The sequence below is a fragment of the Myotis daubentonii genome, chromosome 10 (assembly GCF_963259705.1).
Source record: "Myotis daubentonii chromosome 10, mMyoDau2.1, whole genome shotgun sequence".
NCBI lineage: Eukaryota > Metazoa > Chordata > Mammalia > Chiroptera > Vespertilionidae > Myotis > Myotis daubentonii.
The window spans coordinates 42,316,119-42,340,476 of NC_081849.1; the positions used below are offsets into that span (position 1 = coordinate 42,316,119).

At 35.2% G+C, this 24,358-nt stretch overlaps 1 protein-coding gene across 1 annotated transcript in view; it reads right to left on the reverse strand.

Annotated features, from left to right (window-relative positions):
- SEMA3D (semaphorin 3D) overlaps positions 1-24,358 on the reverse strand; it is a 200,917-nt gene that overhangs the window by 131,695 nt on the left and 44,864 nt on the right. Inside the window, exon 2 of the mRNA XM_059712177.1 lies at positions 3,346-3,534. Coding sequence (XP_059568160.1) covers positions 3,346-3,496 — 151 coding nt within the window. The 5' untranslated portion in view covers positions 3,497-3,534. The remainder of the gene's footprint in view (positions 1-3,345; positions 3,535-24,358) is intronic.

Below are 24,358 nucleotides of genomic sequence, written 5' to 3' on the forward strand. Positions count from 1 at the left end.
GTTTAGCAGCATTTGATATGTAGATAACTTACCTACATGTAGATCAAAACCTAAAAATTACAACATTCTGTAAGTATCTTAATATAATAAAAGAGAAACATGCAAATTGACCATACCGCCACTACACTCATAAGTCACGCCCACCAGCCACACCCACAGGGCAAGCAGAGCAACTATATGCAAATTAACCCAGGAGGCTTGGTTGTACTGGTGATGGAGGAAGCCAAGCTTCCTGCCTGCCCTGGCTGGCTGTGGCCTCCGCTCAAGGCAACGAAGTTTCAATTATAGAAGATAAGTCCCAGATACCTGCTTCCAACCAGCCTTCACTGGGAGCTTGGGTAGCTAGGGGCTGTGGCCAGCCTGGAAACAGCCATCAGCCACTCACCCAGGCTGGCCAGGCACCCCAGCAGGTCCCCCCTCCCTGAAGGGGGTGTGGCCAGCCTGAAAACAGCCCTCAGCCCCTCACCCAGGCTGACCAGGCACTCCAGCAAGGACCCCCACCCTGGTCCGGGACACCCTTCAGGGCAAACCAGCCAGCCCCCACCCATGCACCAGGCCTCTATCCTATATAATAAAAGGGTAATATGCAAATTGACCCTAACAGTAGAATGACTGGGAATGACTGGTCACTATGACACACACTGACCACCAGGGGGCAGACGCTCAATGCAGGAGCTGCCCCCTGGTGGTCAGTGCACTCCCAAATGGGGAGTTCAATTCAGCCACAAGCCAGACTGATGGCTGCCAGTACAGCAGTGGTGGTGGGAGCCTCTCCTGCCTCCTCAGCAGCGCTAAGGATGTCTGACTGCAGCTTAGTCCTGCACCCCGCTGGCAAGTGGACATCCCCCAGGGGTCCCAGGCTGCGAGAGGGCACAGGCCGGGCTGAGGGATCCCGCCTTCCCCCCGAGTGCACAAATTTTTGTGCACCGGGCCTCTAGTACTGACTATAAAAACCATAAAAAGACTAGTTATTAATGTCTAATCAATCCAACACTTATACCAGGCTCTCCTTATATATAAGCACTAGGTGCTGAGGGTTCTGAGAATCTGTAAGAGATATATAAAAAATTATTTTAAAGTCTTATAAGGTTGATTCCATGTTCAAAAACATTTATTAATATAAAAAAATACCCTCTAACTAGGGAAAAATTAATTAATGCTTTTCTATTTTTAATTATTTATTTTAAATGATCAGCTTGTTGCATTTGAGTAATCACTTGAATAAAAATTTGATTATGAACACAAGTTACATAATGACAATCAACTTATCTTTTTTTCATAAATTTATCAAAGGGCATAGAATCCTACAAATCTGTACATCTATTTTGGCCAAAAAGAGCATGTGGTCTTCTTCAACTCCATTCAGTTTTAACAATTGAAACTCATATAATCAGTTAGTTAAATATCAGCATGATGCTTCTTTCAATTTTAAAGTTCATTCTGGGAGGCAAGTGCCTCCAGGAAGAACTACTGATGTCTAGAGTCTGAGAAACAGGATTAAGCATCCAGGTCCTATGAAGTATGGATTTGATGCAGGAGCTGAACCATGAACTAATTTGAGACATTGGCAAATTTCTCAACTTCTCAGCACTTCTGTAACTTTAATATAGTAAAGGGAATGATAATAATCCCCACCTCATAGGATGGTAGTAAGAATGAAAATGATATAATTCACACGCAGTCCTTATACCAATACTTTGCTCCTAATGAATCCACAGTTACTGATTATTAACTACTAATAAGTTTTTCGCAAGCCTGATTTATTTTACATTATTCACCATGTCAATGCAACATTCTTGTGTTATTCACTAACATAGAATCAGATAACATTTCCTTTTTTCCCTTAATATCTTTGTTTTCAAACTTTCCATATAGTTTTAATATTTATTTTCTGTTCTTTTCTTAAAGTGATTTTAAGTACAGGCAAATAAACAAATCGGACATGTGCAATATGAAGGGTTGTAAAATGTCATATATACTTCAGTGATTGATATGTTTATCAGGATAGAGAACATTTCCATAATCTCAGAAAGTTTCCTCTCTTATCCATTTCCAATCAATCTTCCTTTGACCACAAAAAGGCTATGGTCTAATTTTTTAACCATAGATTAGTTTTATCTGTTCTAGAAATTCAGTAAGACTATAAAACTAAAAAAAAATAAATGGTATGTTGCCTTAACTCTTTAATTCATGATTTAAGTTCCAAACAAATATCATCATATAAAAATGTGTAATGTGTATAATATGCTAATTCCACTAACACTTATATTTGACTTCAAATTAGCTTTTATAATTGATATTTAATTTAAGCTAAAAATAAACTGCTTTGAAGATTAGAGGATATTAAAACCGCCAGTATAATCTTTTACCTGCCAACTTCAGAATAGAGAAGTCTGAGCCCCCTACATTCCTTTCATTAGTTAAGGTATTAAAGAAGCCAAGGGTATATCATAGAAAAGAGAACAAAAGAAAGAAATGTTTGAGCATAAAACTTGACACTCTCAGTCTTCTCTCTCACATATAAGTATATACATATACCTTTTACACATACATATACCTAAGATGATTAAATATAACTTAACATAAACTTTGCTTTTATATTAATTTAAATATTAAAAATAATTAGCTTAGCATATTTCATTTCTGAAATAGTTCTCTCATCCTTTTAAGCCTTTCATACTACCTTCAAATAAAATATGTATTTGATTGAGATGTTAAAGGTATATTAGTGTGTTAATTTTTTTGATGATATCTTACAGTTTTAAAAAAGAAAATATTGCCGAAACCGGTTTGGCTCAGTGGATAGAGCGTCAGCCTGCGGACTGAAAGGTCCCGGGTTCGATTTCAGTCAAGGGCATGTACCTGGGTTGCGGGCACATCCCCAGTAGGAGGTGTGCAGGAGGCAGCTGATCGATGTTTCTCTCTCATTGATGTTTCTAGCTCTCTATCTCTCTCCCTTCTCTGTAAAAAAATTAATAAAATAGATTTAAAAAAAATACCCTCTAGTGATACACTAATTGGTAGTGCTATACGAAATATATTTTTTTCCCTTTTTAGGGATTGATTTGTTTTAATACAAAACTGATTACAACTTGCAGACCAAAATTTCCTAATTATACTCATAAATAGTTTATCATTGTAATAAATGGAATGAAAATAGCATCTATACATACAGTTTAGGTATCTATTTTCCTCACAAAAATAATAAATAATTGGCCGTTGTGTTCTATACTATTTTTATTAACTGATATCAGTACAATAAACATGTCAGTGAAGTCAGCATGCATTTCTAAATAAAAAATTACAGTGATTAAAAAGAAAATCTGAAAACATTTACACATTTACCTTTGTAGGTTAGCTTGAGCCGTGGAATATTTTGCTTAGAAGTTCCAATGACCGGAAGAAACAGTGTGGTCATGCTTAGCATCATCAAGGCATGAAAAAAGTAAAAATAGTAGCTTTTGGACTTTGGTCTCTCATCTTTATTAGCATTCATGATGAAAACAATGTTCTCTTTGAAACAGTGGAAACAAGCTAAAAATAAGAAAAGAACTATTATTAATACAGCATTTTGCAGATTTTCCAAGACTTAGTCATAAATTTATGAGTGTATATAGATATAAAAACAACTGCTCCTTCTCTCTTGTTTTGCTCTTACAAATTTTTGCCAGGGAAATGAATCAGAAATTAATAATAAAATTCAGGTCTGGCTTTACTCAGTTGTGGAAATGAGTGTATAACTTAAAATCAACAATTTATGCTAATTAGCCTATCTTCTTCTAAAGTTATTTATGCAAATGTAGAAGGAGTCAATTCTTTCTGTAACTTGAATTCTTTAATCAGATAAAAACACTAGTAGAAGCCTACTCTTTTCCCATATCATTCCCAAAGGAAGACATCCCCCAAGCAAAAAGAAATAAAAGCTGTCATCTTGAAGGAGTTCTCCTCTTGCTTCTGACTTCAAAGGTATTTACAAAGTCTACCTAAAATAGGGAAAATTAGAGATGATCAGATCAGGGCCACCAGTACAATTTTAGGCCTGGGGCAATGTAATCTTAGTTGCACCATATAAAGTTCTACACAGGAGAGCACTCACATATTTTAAACTAATCCTAATACTAATAATTACAAATTACATTCATTGAGCATTTATATATACTAGTTTTTTTAAATTGCTTTACACAAATTAAATGACTTAATGCTAGTAAATTAATTAAAGAAGGAGGTCATTAGATTGGCGTGGCTTTAATGTCATGGTGGCAAGTAAACCTAAATCTAAGCCTATGAATGACTCAAAGTTATGAACTCAAAACACTAAAGACAACCAATGACAAACATCCAACTAAACTTTAAAAATACAGCCAATGAAGTAATTTACTTTCTGCCCAGCCATTTTGGCTCAGTAGTTGAGCATCCACCCTGAGCCAAGAGGCTACTAGTTCTATTCCTAGTCAGGGCACATGCCCGCGTTGTGGGCTCTATTCCCCAATAAGGGACATGCAGGAGGCAGCCAATCGATGTGCTTCTCTTTTATGGATGTTTCTATTTCTCTCTCCCTCTCCCTTCTTTTCTCTCTAAAATAAATAAATACATATTTTAAAATAATAATTTCCTTTCTTTGCTTCTGCATTTTCTCTATATGTCTTTTCCCTGACTCCTGCTGGTAGAGTGCGCCTAGCCATTTCCGGTTTGGAGCTCCTGAAATTAATTTTTGCTCAAATAAACATTTATATCTATATCTATATCTATATCTAGACCTATATCTATATCTAGATCTAGATCTATATCTAGATCTAGATATAGATATAGGTCTAGATATAGATATAGATATAGATATAGATATAAATATATAGATATAGATATATCTCTCTCTATATATAGATATACCTATATATCTATCTATATCTATATATATAATTAAACCATAGCTAAAGTTCAAGTATTTATTAAAGTGAGAATAAAGATAAGATTATTTTCTGAAAAGAGTGGTTGATTATATACAAATAGTTAAAGTACCATGGAGTAATTCCTAAAATTGGGATATTTATGGAATGTTAGGGACGACATCTCGAAAGAGTATCACATAGGTTTAAGCAAGACAAGGACAGTTTCATGGAGGGCAGATAAAGGTGAATGGAATACAAAAAGAGACAGTTGAAGAGAACAGAGAAACCTATTTAAGGGTTCATGAAAAGCCAGAAGCATGAGAGACAGTTAAATTGCTGAGGAGAAGGCAGAGACCGTAGCATAGTCCAGTGGGGCAGAAAAGAAAGGACACCAAAGAGGAACTTGAGCTAACTCTTCAATGTGTCTCATGCCTGTCCTGGTACCTAATATATTATGATGCAAACTATGCTGTTACTCCACACTGCCTTTGATATTACATCATATGAGCTGCTTCTATCCATATTCATCAGGTTTCTCTAATCCCATTTGTCTGTTCCTTTCACTTTTCCCTATACCCGCTTGTTAGCAGAACATAGGTATCTGATTGCAGCAGATCCACAGCCTTGGCATACAAACATGCATTCCTCCACCTAGGCATACCCTTTGAAAAAGAAGTGAAAGGCAAATTGAATGTAGAATTTAAGTAGGCATTAAATTTCTCATTAGGCTTAGTTTTTTCTGAGCCTCTGGACATGTGAAATACTACTTTTTTTCATGACATGCAACAAAGCATGTAATGTGAATGTATGTTTATGCAGAGGCAAAAGAGAGGAAATTTTCCATGTGTGCATTTTATTAGCAATAATGACTTCAGTACAGGACATTTCCTGGGAATTAATGGCCAGTTGGGGTTAATGGCCCTTGGCTATGTATTGAGATATCTACTCCTCCAACTGGTCATTAATCGCTATGACATGCCCTGTGCCTCCAACACTATAAGTTAAGAAGATTGATGTTTTGGTTTTCAATGAACAGTAGTCATACTGTTCCTTGTAACCCAACTCATTAATATTGTTAAATAAGTTAAATATCAAAGCACTGCTTCCCTTACTTCTATGACATTCCGATAAGTACCTACACGTGCTGAAACATATGCTAAGGGTGAGGGACAAAATAAAACACAAATCCTGAACCTGCTGGAACTTTTTATTTGACTTTAAATATTTTTTCTACTATAAAACCGTCAACTTTCTAAAATCTGCTGCTCCTAATTCTTTGTTTTTCATCTCAACAATCTTTTGAATTCAATTGTTAATCTTTTAACTGAAATAATTTATGGGTAAAATGTATTGCCAACAACCTCTCCACTAATCTATTAATATTGTGCTATCTTCCAGTTCATGTTTGTGTGTGTCTGTGTGTGTGTGTGCATTTTGTGTTTGCACACATATGTGTGCCCTGCATCTGGGAGGAATTATAGAGAGAAGTAGGTGCGATTTAACCTCAAGTGGGTGGATTTAGGGAATTGCATAGGTTATACTGCATGCTACTGTCTGTAACAAGCTCGACCTGGAGCCAATTAACTGCATGTAATCTATTCCAGATGTTCACTGGGACAAATAGCACTCTTGGGGATCTTCAGATGTGAAGCCAATAGGGAGTGTTCTGATTATGAGAGGTTTTTACACTGTTCCACTAAATCAGAGATCCAAATGCATAATCTAACACTCAAGAAGGCCTTGTACCATTTTATAAAAGAATGCCGAGTCCAGAACTTATTACATGGATGGTAACTCCTCAAAAATATTATTTGAGGAGTAAGGATATACAATTTCATATGTAAACTTCATTTATTTGCCTTATTTAGTTATATTCATTTGTTCCAAAAATCATTAAGGCAAGATAATGTATAATTATGGTGAAAAAGTAGATTCAATACATAGGACAAGAATTAAAATACATAATAAGTCTTCACACATGAAAACCTTAAACACTTAGATTTTGGATTCTTTCTCAGGGATATGTGTGTGTGTGTGTGTGTGTGTGTGTGTGTGTGTGTGTGTGTGTAGGTAGGTAGGGGAAGGGAGTAAAGCAATCCTTGTGTGTGTGGTTTTATTTTATTTTTTTAATTTATAAAGAGCTACTTGTTCTTCACATCTTTGTAGTGCACATAGGGTCACCTGAGAATACTTTTTAAACTCAGGAGACATGAGAAGCTATGACCACACCCCCCCAAAAGTAGAAACTCACTTTGGCCTACTTGTAGCTCATATTTTTTAGTTATTGCTTGATTAGATGGTTTTCCTATAGGGTACACAGATTGAATGATTAGAAGCATTGCTTCAAGGCAAAAATATGGACAAGAAACCAAATAGAAATTATAGAAGAAACTTATGAGCCAAAGAGACAGTATAGGTGGACAGAAAGAAGCTTTATGTTAGCAGAGAGATATTTTATATTCCAGTGATATCCAAGAAGGCAAGTGGTATGTATAAAGATCCACTGGAATAGAGATTGGAATGCTAACAGTTTCATATGCATTTATTTTAATTCATCCTCTCTAAATTTATTTGTGTGTTTTCTAATATACCATAGCATGCCACTACTTTATTACAATCAGGGGTATGCAATCACTACTGAAGTGTACAGCACTTTTACCGATGAATAGAATTTATAGGGCAGCAGCTTTTGGTTGAATAATTTTAACTGTCCATTAGTGGACTTTATTGTCTTCAGATCTCACAAGTTCCTCATCAATTGGTACATTCCCATAGAGTCTGGAAGACCATCTGATTTTTCAGATATCATGTAGAAGACACTTAAATTAATTAAATGTTAATCTACTTCCTAACATCCTTATGATAATAGTCAGTGATATTTCACCACCTATCAAACTAAGTATGAATTACTAAGTATTACATTTCAGTAATCAGTCGTCAGTAACTTGTCAGTAAAGATAAATCAAACTAGTTTACTTTTCTAAAATATGCTGAAAGTATATTGTTGTGTAAATACCTGCTCAACAAAACACCATTGTTACATGTTGCTTGGGTTTGTGTGCCTTCCAGCTTTGTACTTACTCTACTAAATCCGTCTCAACAGAAAATAACATAATAGTGAGATTTCAGAACATACCTGTGCAACCTGTTAGATTTAATATTGCAGATTGCAATTTTTCCTGAACATAGCAGTAACAACAAAATAACTCTTATGTTGTAAAAAGGTCCTAAAGAAACCAGAATCCCCAAGGTCCAAACGGCTCAAATAATTAGCACATTAACATAAAGATAATAAAATGCTACCATAAATGATCTTATTGCTAATCATCTTCCTTATCCTAAATATCTTTTCAACTTGCTACTCAAAGCAGAGCACTGAGAGTTACCAATTGGCAGGTCAGAGAAAGAAAAAACAACACAATTAAAGTTGGTCTCCCTTAAAATTTAATTAATCCACAACTCAAAGATTTAAGATTTTCCTTTTCACATTCTCACTCTAGAGAGCATTTTAATCCATGCACCTTTTCATGACTAAGATAATCTTACCCCTCACCCTTTGGTATTCTGATATGCTTTTTGAGAATTGTAGAATGTTTATAGATATTTTATGGAAATATTTGTATAAATTATAGGAAAATCATCAAATTTTAATGTCTGCCTTTGTGTGGACAACATAAATGTTTATCATTAAAACTGATTGTTTTGTTAAAACTTAATACCCTCCACCTCAAATATTCTGATATGTGCTGCCTACTCTTTAAAGGAATTTATTTTATAAGTAGAATAAAATGGATTAGAAATTACTTCAATTAAGGAGGCAAGACTAGTACATTCTCTTGAAATAATAAAACAGCTATGTATTTATTATTGAGATGTTCCTCTAATTTATTTTATACTTCATATCTACTAGGAATCTCGTTATTATCAAACTAAGTGATATTTCAATAAAGACTCCAAAATTTTAACTTTCCTGAAATACACATTTATTTTTAATTTAGACATTGACTTAAATGTTCAAAAAGGTTTTTCCAGATTCTGTAGTGCTTATCTAACATTTCTGCTAATGTGGGCAATAAATGGATTTAAAATCTTTGGGGGAAAAAATAAAATGACTCCTCAAAGTCAAAATGTACAAAATGGTCTATATGCAAACTAACTTAGTGGCCCCATGGTTTCTGTGTCAGCAGAAAGAACTATGCACTTGGACACCTGTCTTTCAAAGCAGCATAGATGTTTTATTTTTTTGGTTAGTGCTCACCTGATTATTGGAGAGAGTGGAAGGGAGGGGGAGAGACAAGAGAGAAAGAAACATCAATGTGAGAGAGACATATGGATTGGTTGCCTCCTGCCCAGGCCCTACAGGAATCAAACCCAGGACTCTTCAGTCCCCAGTCCAAAGTTATATTCCCTGACTCAAACCGGCTAGAGCTAGTCTTGGTTTTTTTTTAAAGGTAAAATATGTGCTAAACATAGTAACAGTAATTTGTTTCTTTCCTCAATATTTATTGAAACACCTCAGGGAAATAAGCATTTCTTATTAGGCAAGGCATTCCATCTGTATAGGAAGAAGAGTTTAAATAATTCACTATCTGGGATTAAAGTAGGTAGTGTATGAAAGGAACTTAGTTTCATATGTAGAATTTAGGAACTCAGTCTTCATATCAGATTTGAATTTCATCCAACTCAGCTACTAAACATTAAGTAAATAAAAATAGCAATGTAATGTTATTAAATGTAAATCTAATTAATGTTATTTTATATTTTTAACATATTGAATTCAACAACCAATGAATATGAGCAAGGCAGACTTTTTTCAACAAATAAAAAAATTGTCCAGCATTTTTTAGCAGTAATAGTTCTTTAATGATTGTTGTTTATATTTCTAGTGATAAGGACATATAGTAATGGTTTCCATTTTGATTCTATTCTAAAGCTCCACACCACACCCAGTACACAGTAAATAATCAAGGAGTATTAACCATTTTTAAAATTAATGTATTCAATTTGTTCTAGTTTTCTTTTAAAATTATTTTAAGTAAAAAGAGCAAGTTATGGTGTTGTGTTTTTTTAATCTCTGTTGTTGAAAGTATTGTATATGTCCTCTTTTTCCCCATTGACCTCTCCCAGCCTGCCCTTGCCCCCCACCCCAGGCCTTCACCCTTTTATTATCTGTGTCCATGGGCTATGCATATATGCATATAAGTTCATTGATTGAACTCTTTCCCATCCACCCTCCCCTGCCTTCCCTCTGAGGTTTGGCAGTCCGTTAAATACTCTACTTTTGTTCAACAGCTTATGTTCATTATATTCCACATATGAGTGAGATCATGTGATACTTATCTTTCTCTGACTGGCTTATTTTACTTAGCATAATGCTTTGGTTTTAAAGACACTTAATAATGACCTGAACATATGCCTACAGTTTATAAGTCCTGTAAAATAAAGAGATTCCAGGAGCACATTATGTAACCTCAAGAGTATGAACCCAAATGAAGAATATCATTACAGGATACCACCAAGACAAACAAATGAACATGCAAGCAGATAAACTCCATTTCTATGGCTTATGAGGAGATAGTCAGTGATAGTTTGAATACACTTATGAAGGATGGGACATAATTGTAACTGGAGTGCTTCCAATGCTATTCTTCTAATTTGAATCATGTAATTTTTCAAGAAAGGAAAGATAAGTAGATACCAAATAAAATAAATAATGTAAAATCTTAAAGTAAAAATATAATAAACATTGTTCAATATGTATAATACTTGACTTGAAGATTTTCACTTGTATTAAAAAGATTAACAGAATTAGGCTTCTTTTCTAGACAGGATACTAACCTTAAAGGAGGAAAAGTATGAATTTAAATAACCTTCTGGGCTATGCAAAATTGAAGGATTTGGTATATTCAGTAATATATTGAAAGTAAGCAATAGCTTATGTCTATAATTTAATATATTCTTTATATTAAATGTTATATATATATAAATGTTAAATGTTTTAAAAATTTTCAATTATAGTTCATATTCAATATTATTTTTATTGGTTTCAGGTGTACAGCTTAGTGGTTAGATAATCATATATTTTACAAAGCTTTCTCCCTGGTATTTCTTATACCAAACTGGCATCATACGTAGCTCCTATGCTGCACTTTACATTCCCATGATAATTTTGTAACTACCAAATGCCAACCCCTTCACCTTTTTCACCCAGTCCTCCAATCTCCCTCCACTGTATATACTTTTTAATTTTTATAAATCTATCCACCTATCCTATTTAATTCAGTGTAGTACTATTTTCCATTCCCACCCCTCACCTTTATGTCCATAGATAGAGCACCAGCCTTCTGACCTAAGGGTCCTGGGTTCGATTTTGATCAAAGCCAGTACCTTGGTTGCAGGCTCCTCACCACCTCGGGTCCTGGTTGGGGCTCATGCAGAAGGCAACCAATCAATGTGTTTCTCTCACATTGATGTTTCTCTCTGTCTTCCCCTCTATCTTCCTCTCTCTCTCAAAAAAAATCAATGGAAAAATATCCTCAGGTGAGGATTAAAAAAAAATAAATGGGCATAAAAATCTTTCATGAAATCTTTTAAAGTTCTTTTTCTTTCTCACTTTCTTTAAACAAATTATTATGACTAATTATGATGGCACTTAAGTTTACATAGCTTAATAAGTTGCTGACATCCTTTGAGATATGTATAGGATTATTTTAATTTTTATAAATATATTTATTGATTTTTAGAGAGAAAGGAAGGGAGATAAAGCATAGATGTTAGAGCAGAACATCCATTGGCTGCCTCCTGCTGGCTCCCTATTGGGGAGGGAGCCAAAAACCTGGGTATGTGCCCTGACAGGAAATCAAACAGACAACCTTTTGGTGCACAGTACAATGCCCAACTAACTGAGCCACACTGGCCTGAGCAATAGGATTATTTTAAATAGTTAATTAAAATAATTTTCCTGCATGAAAAATTATCATGTTTAAAGACAGTTATATTTATCCAAGATCTATTTTTACAAGTAATTTTACTTATATTAAAATTATCATTTTTTATAAAGTATATTTTGAAATTAATATGAGCTTATAAAACATGGTTGATCTAATTTCATTATTAACACCCTATAATTGTATATATAACATAACAAAACTTTGTTTAATGTATAGCAGGAACTCAAAAATAATTTTTAATTTATTGGCTATAATAACCCAGAAAACATAGAAGCAGTACCTCCTGACTGAAAGTAGGAAAAAATTAGATATTATGTTACTATTCAATTAGGTTTAGGTATGTTTAAAAGAAACAAAAGACTTTCAATTGCATTTTAAACCATTCCAGATCTGTAAACATGCCAAGTATTATTTATTGATAGATTTCAAGATTGCTGTATTTATAGCATTTGAGGTTGTCTCTCCCCCAGATTCAAAAGGCTATTGTACTTATTGGAACATCTTATATCTGCTTGGCCTGAGATGGTATATAAATAGCACATATTATACATATTACAAATTCCTTCCATATTCAATAATTACTCAAGTAACATTTGCAAAAGAATTTACTGTTTGTATAACATGACCTTCATTCTCAAAATGCATATTTCAAATTAATATTATTCAGAAACAAAACTCAAAAAAATGTGACCATTGTATAATAGCAAATAGCATTACTATAAAATGATTAAATGATTAAATATGATTAATACAAGTTTTAAACTATATATAGTTTAAATAGTATATAATATATATATATATATATATATATATATAGTATATATATTAGGAGCCCAGCCCACGATTTGAAATCACAGTGCCGCTCTGGCTTGAGACCTGAATCTCTCCATGCAGAGCTCCAGGGCGCCTGGCGGAGCCCCCAAATCCTCTGGCCTTCTCTGGCCACTTCAAGCCCCGCCCTCAGTCCCTGAGTCGCCTAGGGCTGGTCCCGCCTTCTCTGGGCACCTCCCCTCTTCCGGCCCCTCTCCATCTCTGGAGCAACGCAACAGCTCAGCCCCATCATGGCACTGGAGGAGAGCATGGAAGCCTCCCGCCTGCTGGCTGTGCTCCTTCCCCTGGCAGGTGGGCCGAGGGGCACTGAGAGTGCCAGCGGTGGGTGGCGAAGGACTGGTGAGGGGGGTGCTATGCGCTCTCACCCCTGCCCTCCCTGGCAGGGGATGGTCCGGCCTCCTCCCGGCGTCTCCCTGCTTCCCCCCCATCTCTGGAGCAACACCCCAGCTAATAAGCTAATGACCTGGTCATTACCATTAGGGTGTATCAACCATTAGCATATTAGCTCTTATTAGTATAGATATACCATAATAAAGCATAACTCTACAATATTTTCTTTCAGAAAAACTATTAGGTTCACGGAATATGCAATATGGAAGCACAGTATAAACCTTGTTAAAAAGTTAATTCATTAAAGCTGAATTAATCCCTTTTACCTACATTCTCTAAATACATACAAGGAACTCATGTTTTTATTTTAAATAGAACTTGCAATTAGTGCATGAGCAGTATGCCTATTTAAACAGATTGGGGTGCAAACATTTATTGTACAAAAATGTGTGAAATTGTACAGAAATTTCAACTTATCAGGCAGCCCATATTTCTAAATACCCTCTGGTCTTCCTTATGTAAATATGTCTTGCCTATGTTTCTTTCTTTCTTTCTTTCTTTTTTTCTTGCACGATTGTTCTGCTGAGGCCATATGCAATTTGCCCTTCCACCCTCATCATCATCCTTATCTAGTTCCCTATATATTAGTATCAGTTTCTTTTTCTTGAGATATAATTGATATATAACATTGTGTATATTTAATATCAGTTTCTGAACTGTGTTTAATCCCATCCTTACATTCTCAGCCATATCTGGAAAACTGGATTTAAATGTCCACCCCATATCTTTCTGCCTGGCTTAGATAAGCAGGGGATTCCTGAGTTGAGCACACAGCTCTCGGTGATGTTTCCCCATTTCTATTTTTTATGTACTTTTCTCTTCTACTGCATAACTTCTGAAGTTGACTCAGAAGTGAAACTAGCACTGTAGTCTAGATTAAAATATAGAACTCACCATAAATAATCTCTCAAAATCCTCAGTAACTGAACTCATTTATTTTTACTATGTGTTATATAGCAACTGGGATAAAATTCTTAATTCTCTCAGGGGCAACAGAGGCTAAGAAGAGCTCAGGCCCTGGCTTTGCTATGGTTTGCATTGTAATCCTTGTTTTGCTACTTATCAGCTTTACACTCTGAGAGAATTCACTTAATTCTCTAAATCCAGTTTACAAAATAGGATTATCAGTTCTTATGCGATGATTGTTGCCAGAATAACCCATGGAAAGCACTTAGTATCTTGTCTGGCACATAGCTGGCTCATGAAAAAAACTTATCTTAAAGGTCTTCCATTTTTGTATGGACTGTGATAGTAACTATTTTTTCCAAAGATATTAAGTGAATATGAAACTTAAAAGGAAATATGGGAACCCCATGTTCTCCTATCCAGCTTGCAAATGTGTGTGTATGATTTGGCATGAGAGTTCCCAACCTGCATTCCATAATGTAATTTTTTCAATGTGCAATTAGATAAGATTCCTATTACAATAATAATAATACATTATTTTCTCTGAACTTCCAATTCGTTGAGCCCATATGCACTGCCAAAATGAAATCCTAAACAAAAGAACACATTTAATTGCTTTAATGGATATGGAAATTGTTAGAAAATAAAAATGAAGGAAGAATGAAAAAGAAATGTTTTTATTTTAAATGATTCCATTTAGAGTTACAAAATATGTTTGAACAAAAGTCCATAAAGGATATCTTAGAACTGAGATTAATATTTATAAACAGTTTTGACAATAAGCCAACCTAAAGCTACTTCTGAAAGCTTATTTGGATATATGAGCCAAAAGAGTTTATATACATAAATAATTTTAGCTTTAATTATAATTGTATTTTTTCAGAGTATTCAAAATGAAAAACTATTATAGTACAGTTTAAAAAAACCTCTTCCAAATAATTTTTAGGCCTTTGCCTACATCTCATGATTTGCATTTGTACCTTCCAGAACAAATGTGATCTCCCTCTATGGACATAACATGTACTTCTTTTAAGCCACAGAAAGGCAAGGGCATCAACCACATTCACCATTGTATCCCCAAACACGAACAAGGTGACTAGCGCAGAGTAGGAGATGAGCATATATTTGTTAAATAAATGACAGAAGTAGCCATTCTCCTCTTCATTCCATTACCAGCTCACCTAATAGTGTATGGCAATGAAGTAGCTAAAATCTCTATATTTTATCCCTGTGTGTGTCATCATGAATCATGAAGACATAAACAACTTGTATTGCCTGAAGAGTACCAGAAACATATGGGAACTTTGGGATCAAAATGAAATGACTCATGGCCACTTCAAAGATTCATAATCCCCCCAAAATAGAAGAAATAACCGAGTGGGTCGACATTCCTCGTATCCCTAGGTATTTTTTTCCAAGACTTTTCTCTAACCTTACTTGAGAGTATTCCAGAAAACCCTCTCTGTAAAAAGGGGTCATGAAATACTGAAAAATTTGAAATTTGGAGTCAGGGGAACTTAGGTATGTATTTCAGTTTTAGCACTTTTTGAACAAGTATTTATTCAAAACTTGGGAAATAATGGCAACTTTATTGTTATTCAATTTGAAATAATATAGCAGTAAAACCCCTATAAGCACATGGTAAGTGTAAAATAAATATGGTCATTGTGATGATTATTCCTTATTACAAATTAGGATAGCCTCATTCCCCGTCCTCACCCCACCCCCTCACACACACACACACACACACACACACACACACACACACACACACACACGGTATAGTCTGCCAAAGAATCCTATTGGTACCTATGGTTTGGAAGTGAGCAAATGCTCATTAGCAATTCGGAAAATTCTGTTAAGTTTTTCCAGCCCTCCTAACTCCATGATCTCAGTAGAGAAAGTTTTATGATAAGAACATTATTTTTTAAAATGTATTTTTTTTGATTTCAGAGAGAAAGGGGGAGGAAGAGAGAAAGAGATCGAACCATCAATGATGAGAGAGAATCAATGACCAGATACCTCCTGCACACCCCACACTGGGGATCGAGCCCACAATTTCTTTTTTTTAATGTATTTTATTGATTTTTTACAGAGAAGAAGGGAGATGGAGAGGGATAGAGCGTTAGAAACATCGATGAGAGAGAAACATCGATCAGCTGCCTCCTGCACACCCCCTACTGGGGATGTGCCTGCAACCAAGCCTACAATTTCTTTTTATTAAATAGAGATATAACATATATACCAAAAGAAAGAGTAAGGGAATATCTGTTCTTTAACTACCAAGCAAGATTGTCAATGGTGTCAATGATGTCTCTGAATAATGTGAATGTCATATTATCTCTATAATTTGTTTTTCTCTACTCCATCTTCAAACCCATTAATGGAGCCCTGAGTTGCTATGACTGTATGCCTGGGTTACTGCCATTGTTATTCTGGACTCTTCCGGCTAAACACCAATTCTGGGAGTGCCTGGTGTTTCCGGATTTTTTTTTTTTTAAAGCATTTGCTTTCAAAATGCCATATCTGGTTTAAAATATAAACTTCCTGCTTGGCATGTTCCTTCTTTAAATAAATTACTTTCTCTGTTCCTCAATGTGCACTCCTTGTTCCAGTCAAGATGGTCAAGGACCACTTACCATCTAAGTCATGTTCATTTCCTTCTTCTTGTGCCAATGCCCTGCCTTCTCAGATCCAAGCTTATCCAAATAGCATCTGGATAAATTCCAGGTCAAAACATTCACTCTCTATCAGGATCACAACAGCACATTTTTCTCTACCACGTTGACTTACATTTAAGTTATCTTGTATATGGTCTGAATTGTGTGCCCTTCTTACCTCTCTAAAAATATTGAAAGATGCTTCAACACAGAAAATGTATAGTCTTTTAAATCCACCTCAAATGGCCCGTAGAAGCTGAATAGACTCAGAGTAAAAGCCTAATAAATGTTTATCAGATAGAAATAAACCAATTAGAAAGGGAAAATATAACAAAAATATCTGCTCTTCTGACTTCAACATTAAATGAATTTGAGGAATACAAGATTCTATAAATTTCCTAAAAGACATAAATGACATTATTTAATAGTCTGGAAATCACATGTAAATTTGTGATAAAAAACCTGACAAATAGAATGATTATTTTAAGGAATTTGAATGATAGTAGGTGATGCTTTATGAATAAAAGAAAACATTCAAGTGTGGATGCAGAAATATTACACTCTCAGTTATCTGGGTGTAGCTGAACCATTCTTTAATTCTCGTAGTATCCATTTGTATAAAATGGTTAGCAACAATGGGATGGTTTTATTTTAAAACAAACTCATAAATTTATTTAGCAAAAAACTTCCAATGAGTTTATGTGGTCTAAAAAAATCACATTTCAGACAAAATATCCAAAGTTATGGTTATGACCTTCATGCATATACACAAAACAACTACTGTAAATTTCTAAGGTCTGATTTGATTGAAACTTTACAATGAAATCATAATAAAAGACAAAAAATAACTTTTAACATTACAAATGCTGTTTTCCTTGAAAAAAGAAGTGTACTTTTAAAAATTTTTATCTTATGATGGGCATGGGTATATGGGTATGGCAGGAAATACTAACTGTCCCCCAATACCAATACCTATACTTTGTGTTAGGAATAAAAATGGATCAGCCTTGAATGTGAGCAAGACACATGGTAGGAACTATACCCCATCCTTTCTCACAGCTGGAGAAACAGAGTCAATGTATTTTCACTAGTTAATTCAAAGTGATGTGTATAGTGCACGTCATGCTTCTTTGAAGTAAGTTTCTTACCTCCATTCCCTCTCATTTCCTATTCAAACTAGGCTAGATGTGAGCAAGGTGCTTGTAAGCCAGCTGTTGGGACAGTGCAGCTGAGGGCAACACTTTGAGGACCGCACGGCAAAGAGACAAAGTATCTGAGGGCAGAACAGAGCCACTTACCAACCCTGAACCCTTGACTATGTCAGCCCTTCTGCACAGTACAGAAACAAGCCACTATCTTATTTGAGCAGTTATTTTGGGATCTTCACGTAACAGAAAACAACCAATGTTCATTTTATTAACTGTCTTACATTTGGTTTTATAGGTAAGTCTAAAACTTATAGATATAAAACCTTTGATAGGTTTCTAGCATCTATTATTTGTAATATATTTCATAATAAAATTATTTTTAAAACAGTACAAATGTAGAATGACATTAGGAAGCAAAGTTTTAATACTTATTGCATGTGATCAGAGGATAAGAATTAGCAGATTAGATTCTCTTTCATCTTTATAACATTCCAGCTCTCCTGGCCAAACATATTTTGGCAATACGATCAATAGCCTACTGTGTTTTTGTCTTACTTTCAGCATACAGATGCTATTCCTTCTCTATTTATCTTTGCTATGGAATTTCACAGGCATGTCCGATAACAGTAAATATAAAGCTAATGCTACTGCTGAAGTACTAGATAATAAACTGTTAAAAAGTGGGTCAAAAGTCTGCTAATGATAATCAACTGGGAATTGATTAAAAATTTAAAAAGAAGAGGCAAATATAAAAAAATGACTTCATTCCATGGCTGACAGAAAATGTATGTTTTATTAGCAAACATGATCAATGCATGGGGGAAAGGAGAGTATGGAATTGTTTTATGAATTAACCTGGAACAACATTACTAATGTTAAAAAAATAGATATTATCAGACTAGAATTTAACACTTAAATTTTTGTAATAACTCCATCACTTTAAACTTATTTAGTATAATCAGAATAGTCCTCACAGAGAGTGCCAAGTCAAATTTAGTTTCACCGCCTTAGAATTTTTCATTATTTTTAACAGCCATCATAACAGCAATCATTACATCTTTTTATAATGATGGAATGGTCTTTAATGGAAAATATTATATAACCAAACATCTGACTATCAGTCTGAAGAAAGCTGTATCATCATGGGTTCTCAACATTAATTTGAGGTCAGGTTCTGCCACCAGCAAGCTTTTGCTCCTCAGTTAATTTATATGACCTGCTGTAGTCTGAAAGTTTGTACCCCCCTCCAAAAATTCATATGTTGAAATCTTAACCCTCAAATGTGATGGAATTAGTAAATGGAGCCTGCTTAAATCAAGAGGTGGAACCCCCATGAGCGAGATTAGTGCCTTATAGAAAGAGGCACAAGCATCCTTAGCTGCTTCAGGTGAAACACAGTGAAAAGGTGCCACCTATGAACCAGGACAAGGGTCCTCACTGAACAGCAACCATGCTGGACCCTTGATCTTGGACTCCAGCCTCCATAACTGTGAGCAATAAATTGTACTTATTTATAAACTAACCAGTTGATAGAATTTTGTTATAGCAGCCTAAACAGAGTTAGACCTATTGGAACATTAAGATCTTTTCTAAATCTAAAATTCTAGTATGGCAGATCGAGTCATATTGAAGTGCCCCAATTTCCCAAAATAAAATAAAAACAAAACAAAACAAAACATACAGACATTCTGAAAGAAAATTTTATTGGTGACAAGCATTCTAACATTTATTTTAATCTTCAGAATATTATGTTCATCAGAGATGATTTGTAAGAAATGATAGCATTTTTAAAAATACACTTGTTAACATAAAGGGAAAAATATTCTATTTTACCACTCATTGCTCCTCTCTGATATAATAAGTTGGATCGTAAAAGAATTCAAATGCATTTTCATGAAATGGTTAAAAACCATAATATCCCAGTTGACATGAAAATTGAAAAGAGAAACACAAAGCAAGTTTTTGCAGAACCTAGCAAAGAGTTGTTTATTTTTGAAATTCAAATTATTACTCATATTCACTCAATTTTGAGATGAGTAATAAGGAACTATTTGGACTTGAATTCTTAGAAGAGTAACATATACTCTGAATATGAGAACTAATTACATTAAATAGTATTATATAATGGGCTAAGTAAGCTTATAACATCAATGGAAATGAACTAATTAATGTGTTTAAGATTACTAGTCTTGAATTTTTAGAGGGAGATATTTGATCATATGAGAGAAATCAGCTTAGTATGAAGTTTTCACTTTAATATGAGTTTCTGTAAAGCATATTGATTTAATAAATAACACTTCTGCATTTCCTTGTCCTAAAATATGGAAAAAATTTTAGTGCAGAGTGAAATGCACAGTATTAGAATAGATCATGTAAGTTAAATTCTGGTTTAAACTCTGCCAACAAATAGTGTGACTGTTAGCAAATTAACTCTATGAATCACAGTTTCCTCATTCTTAAATGAAAGGACTAGTGAAGATGCTCTTTAAGGTGTCTGACTGTTCAAATGTGTGCAGGATCACTGACATTAAAAAAAAAGTTAAGACATTCTTCATCTGTCACTTCAAACATCACCACACAATTTGGTTGAACCTATTACAGCTGAGTTTTTATTTCTTACTAGAGGCCCAGTGCACGGATTCATGTACCAGTGGGGTCCCTGGGCCGAACCTGCACCCTCTCGCAATCCAGGACCCCTCGAGGGATGTTGGAGAGCCGGTTTTGGTCAGATCCCTGCAGACCAGGCTGAGGGACCCCACTGGTGCACAAATTTGTGCACTGGGCCTCTACTATGCATATAAGATCTTTGGTTAATCTCTTCCTGCCCTTCCCCCTCCCCACTTCCCTCTGAGATTCATCAGTCTGTTCCATATTTCCATGCCTGTGGTTTTCCTCCTGCATTGAGCCTCTGCCCCCTGGTGGTCAGTGTGTGTCATAGCTACCAGCCAGTTGGCCGGTCACTTAGGCTTTTATATATTTAGATTTCTGGACAGAATCTATTACTTATTTTCTAGAATCAATAGTCTACAACTTGCAATACATGATTATCTATATATATACATAAAAGGCTAAGTGACCAGCTGACTTGCTGGTAGGTATGACGTGCATTAAACACCAGGGTACAGATGCTCAACGCAGGAGTTGCCCAGTGACAGCAACTCTCGCACTCCAGGACCCCCCAGGGGATATAAGAGTCAGTTTCGGCCCAATCCCCACAGGCCCCACAGGCCAGGCCAATGGACCCCACCTGCCGGAGGGCCCCCGCTCACGCCACAGATGCCCTTTGAGCCATGGCTCCGCCCCATGTGCGGCTGGCCAAGGAGGGACCATGGGAAGTTGGCTCCAGGGTGTGTCCGGCCCATCTCTCCCAGTCCCACCCCGCCAGCCACCTTCTAATTAATTTCCTTTCAATGTGCACGAATCTGTGCACTGGGACACTAGTCTATAATAATAAAAGTGTCATATGCTAATTAGACTGGACGTCCTTCCAGACAGCCTTCCAGATGAAGCTGGGGCTGCAAGGGAAGCCTGGGTCCCGGGTGCCAGAAGGAAGCCGATGCCGGCAGCCAGGGGAAGGAAGGCCTACTACTCTTGCATGAATTTCATGCATTGGGCCTCTAGTTATTAATAATGTTATTAACACTTTCTGATTACTGCAGAGTCCCTAATAAGAGCCAAATCTATTTCATCAAGTTTCAAAAAGGTTCCCTGAGGGAATGGCCTAATGCTGAAAGAATGAATGTATAATATGACTAGGAATGGAAATAAAAGGAGTTTAAAAATTCATATTTATAGCTAGGTTTTTTATTTTGTTACCCTAAAAAAATTAAAAAAATTAAAAATGGATTTAGAATTCTCCCCTTAAGAAAAAATCTGTGTTTTTCTTCTTTTTGGTAGAGAAAGAGACCTGAAATTTCTTAGCAAAGTCTGAGTGGTATCAAGAAAAACCAATTTCATAGCATTAAAAAAAATCTATGAGATTCTACACAATAAAATAAAGACCTTACCTACTACACTGACTAAAGACTACAGGTTCTTTATATTATTTCACAATATCCATATCTTAGTGTAAAAACCAAAGTAAATTTTACTACTGGCTAATTATTTTGTTAATAATAGATTTTAATTATCAACAAAAGTAGTATGCTTGCACTCTACACAGTTAAACCACAGATAAGCAAAATAAACAAACAAAAACTTTAAATTGCTATCCATGTCCACTCAGAAATCATCACTGTTAAAATCTTCATCTTTCCATATTTTTCTATGCATATATAAATATATTTTATTATGAATTTATAATACATATTATGCAACCTATTTGTAACTTAATTATTTCTATTTTGCCTGTCAATAACTGTGTTTTTTAAATTATCCAGTCCATATAAAAATTTTCAGGATTGTCCCCAAAGTGCTCTTGACAGCTGGTTTGTCCAACTCAGGATTTAATTGTGTGACACACTGTACCTAGTTGCGTCTCTATCATTTTTAATCTAGCAAAGTATCCCTCCTTTTCTTTTTCAGGCCATGAACTTGTTGGCAAGAGATAGGTTCAAGTTATCCTTTAAAAAATGCTTTCATCTCTTCATAACTTCAATGTTATCAAGAATTATAAGTTATTTGAAAACCATGTGTTACTAACTGCGGAGTATGCCTATTTCTCAAAGCTTCTGTTGAAATCCTGGGAAAATTAATCATGTTGTTTTCAGGGGTTCTGTGCTGATTTTAAAAAGATTGAGTGTCCTCTTGATCTCTCTCCACTGGGAGAAGGACATGATGCATGCTGCCCTGGCACAGGATCACGGCTCTTCATGAATGAGCATGAAGGTGTTCTAAGGACAGAGTCTCAGCTATTATTTAAATGGACCTTCTCTGTGGTCTCTGGAAAGCAAGCCCCTGCCCCCAGTGCATTCTTTCACCCATCAGACTGAAACCTAAATAAAGGTGTATTAATGTTGGGCTGAGTACTACCAGTTTACCTACATTCATGTTTACTTAGTATCTAATAATGTTTTCTAAAGAGGGAAGCTGAGCTCTGTTTTCTCAAGGTTTTTGCCAGGTCTCATAAATCTGGAAAAAGCAGTCAGTGTAACCCCTACTAATAACCAAAGTGGCCACACGCAGAATAAACAAGGACCGAGTTTATGAAGTCGGCACTGAGAGACCCTATTGGGGTAAATTTGGATTGTTCAGTATTAATTTATGATGTGTGCAATGCACTTTGCACTCAAAGAAAGAGAACAAACAGAATTTTAAAATATGCATTTAAACAAAGCCTTAATACACTAATGTACAATTTAAATTTTAACAGCTACCTCCCAAAAGTAATAAATAAGAGAAGAAAAAAAATATGGTTCTATAAATTATATGGACATTGGCAAAGCATTTTGGTTTGTTTGGGTGTGTAAGAATTTCTAAGCAACAATATATCAATATCACTAACAGAGATAATTTGGTGTTTCTCTCCCAATTTTTAAATTATTTAATTGTTTACTTAAATCTTGAGGAGTTATTTCTTTATCAAAATAACAGATTTTTAATAAAAAAAACCTAGTAAAATGTTGAGAAAATGCTTGGTTTTATCTACAACTTTAGTATCAGCTAGAGTTAATTCTATATGAATTTGATTGTTTTAAAAGTCAAAATTTATTTCTCTAGATATGAAATTACAACCTTACTTAAAACTCCATAATAAAAACTTTCGGAGGATATCATGCTTTATTGATTAAAGACACAGACTACATCAGGGAAATAAGGAATCTAGCTATCTAATGGTTGTCCTGTTTTTATTTAATCATTCTCCATGGTAATAAGGTATTTCCCCTAATTTGCATATATCATGGATCTCAGAAAGCAGGATGTAGACAAGGTTTAGAAAGAAGAATAAAGGGTTTTGATATTTGTTTGGTTTCTGAAATCTCAGAAAGAGGTTCTTCATAAGAAAGGAAAGTGGCCCCCGTTGGTGTGGCTCAGTGAATAGGGCATCGGCCTGAGGACTGAAAGGTCCCAGGTTTGATTCAGGTCGAGGGTTCATGCCTGGGTTGTGGGCTCCATCCCCAGTGTAGGATCAGTGGCAGCCGATCAGTGATTCTCTCTCATCATTGATGTTTCTCTTTCTCCCTCGCCCTTCCTCTCTGAGCTCAATAATTTATATATATATATAAATAAAAAGAAAGTGAAATGTCATTTTCAGTGCCTGAAAACCTGTCAATATTTTCTTTAACTTTATAGCTTCTTTTGCTTTCTCACTAGAAAGATTACCAGACAAGCAACATGATGTGGATGTAATAACCTTTTCTTTTCCTCTCTTTCCTTCCTTTTCCTCTCTTTCCTTCCTTTTCCTTCCTTTTCTTTTCTTTTCTTTTCTTTTTTTCTCTTCTCTTTTCTTTCTTCTTCTTTTCTTTACTTTTTGGCTGAATGATATTTTCTCAAAATAAATATAACCCATCTTATACATTTGTCCTGATTTTTTTTTTCTCTTGAGCTATATTATGAATTCTCAGGTAATGCCAAATGCTAAGACAGTGTCACCTTAATTAGAAAAAATAACATCAAAAGCCAGTCTAGCCCAGCCAGCATGGCTCAGT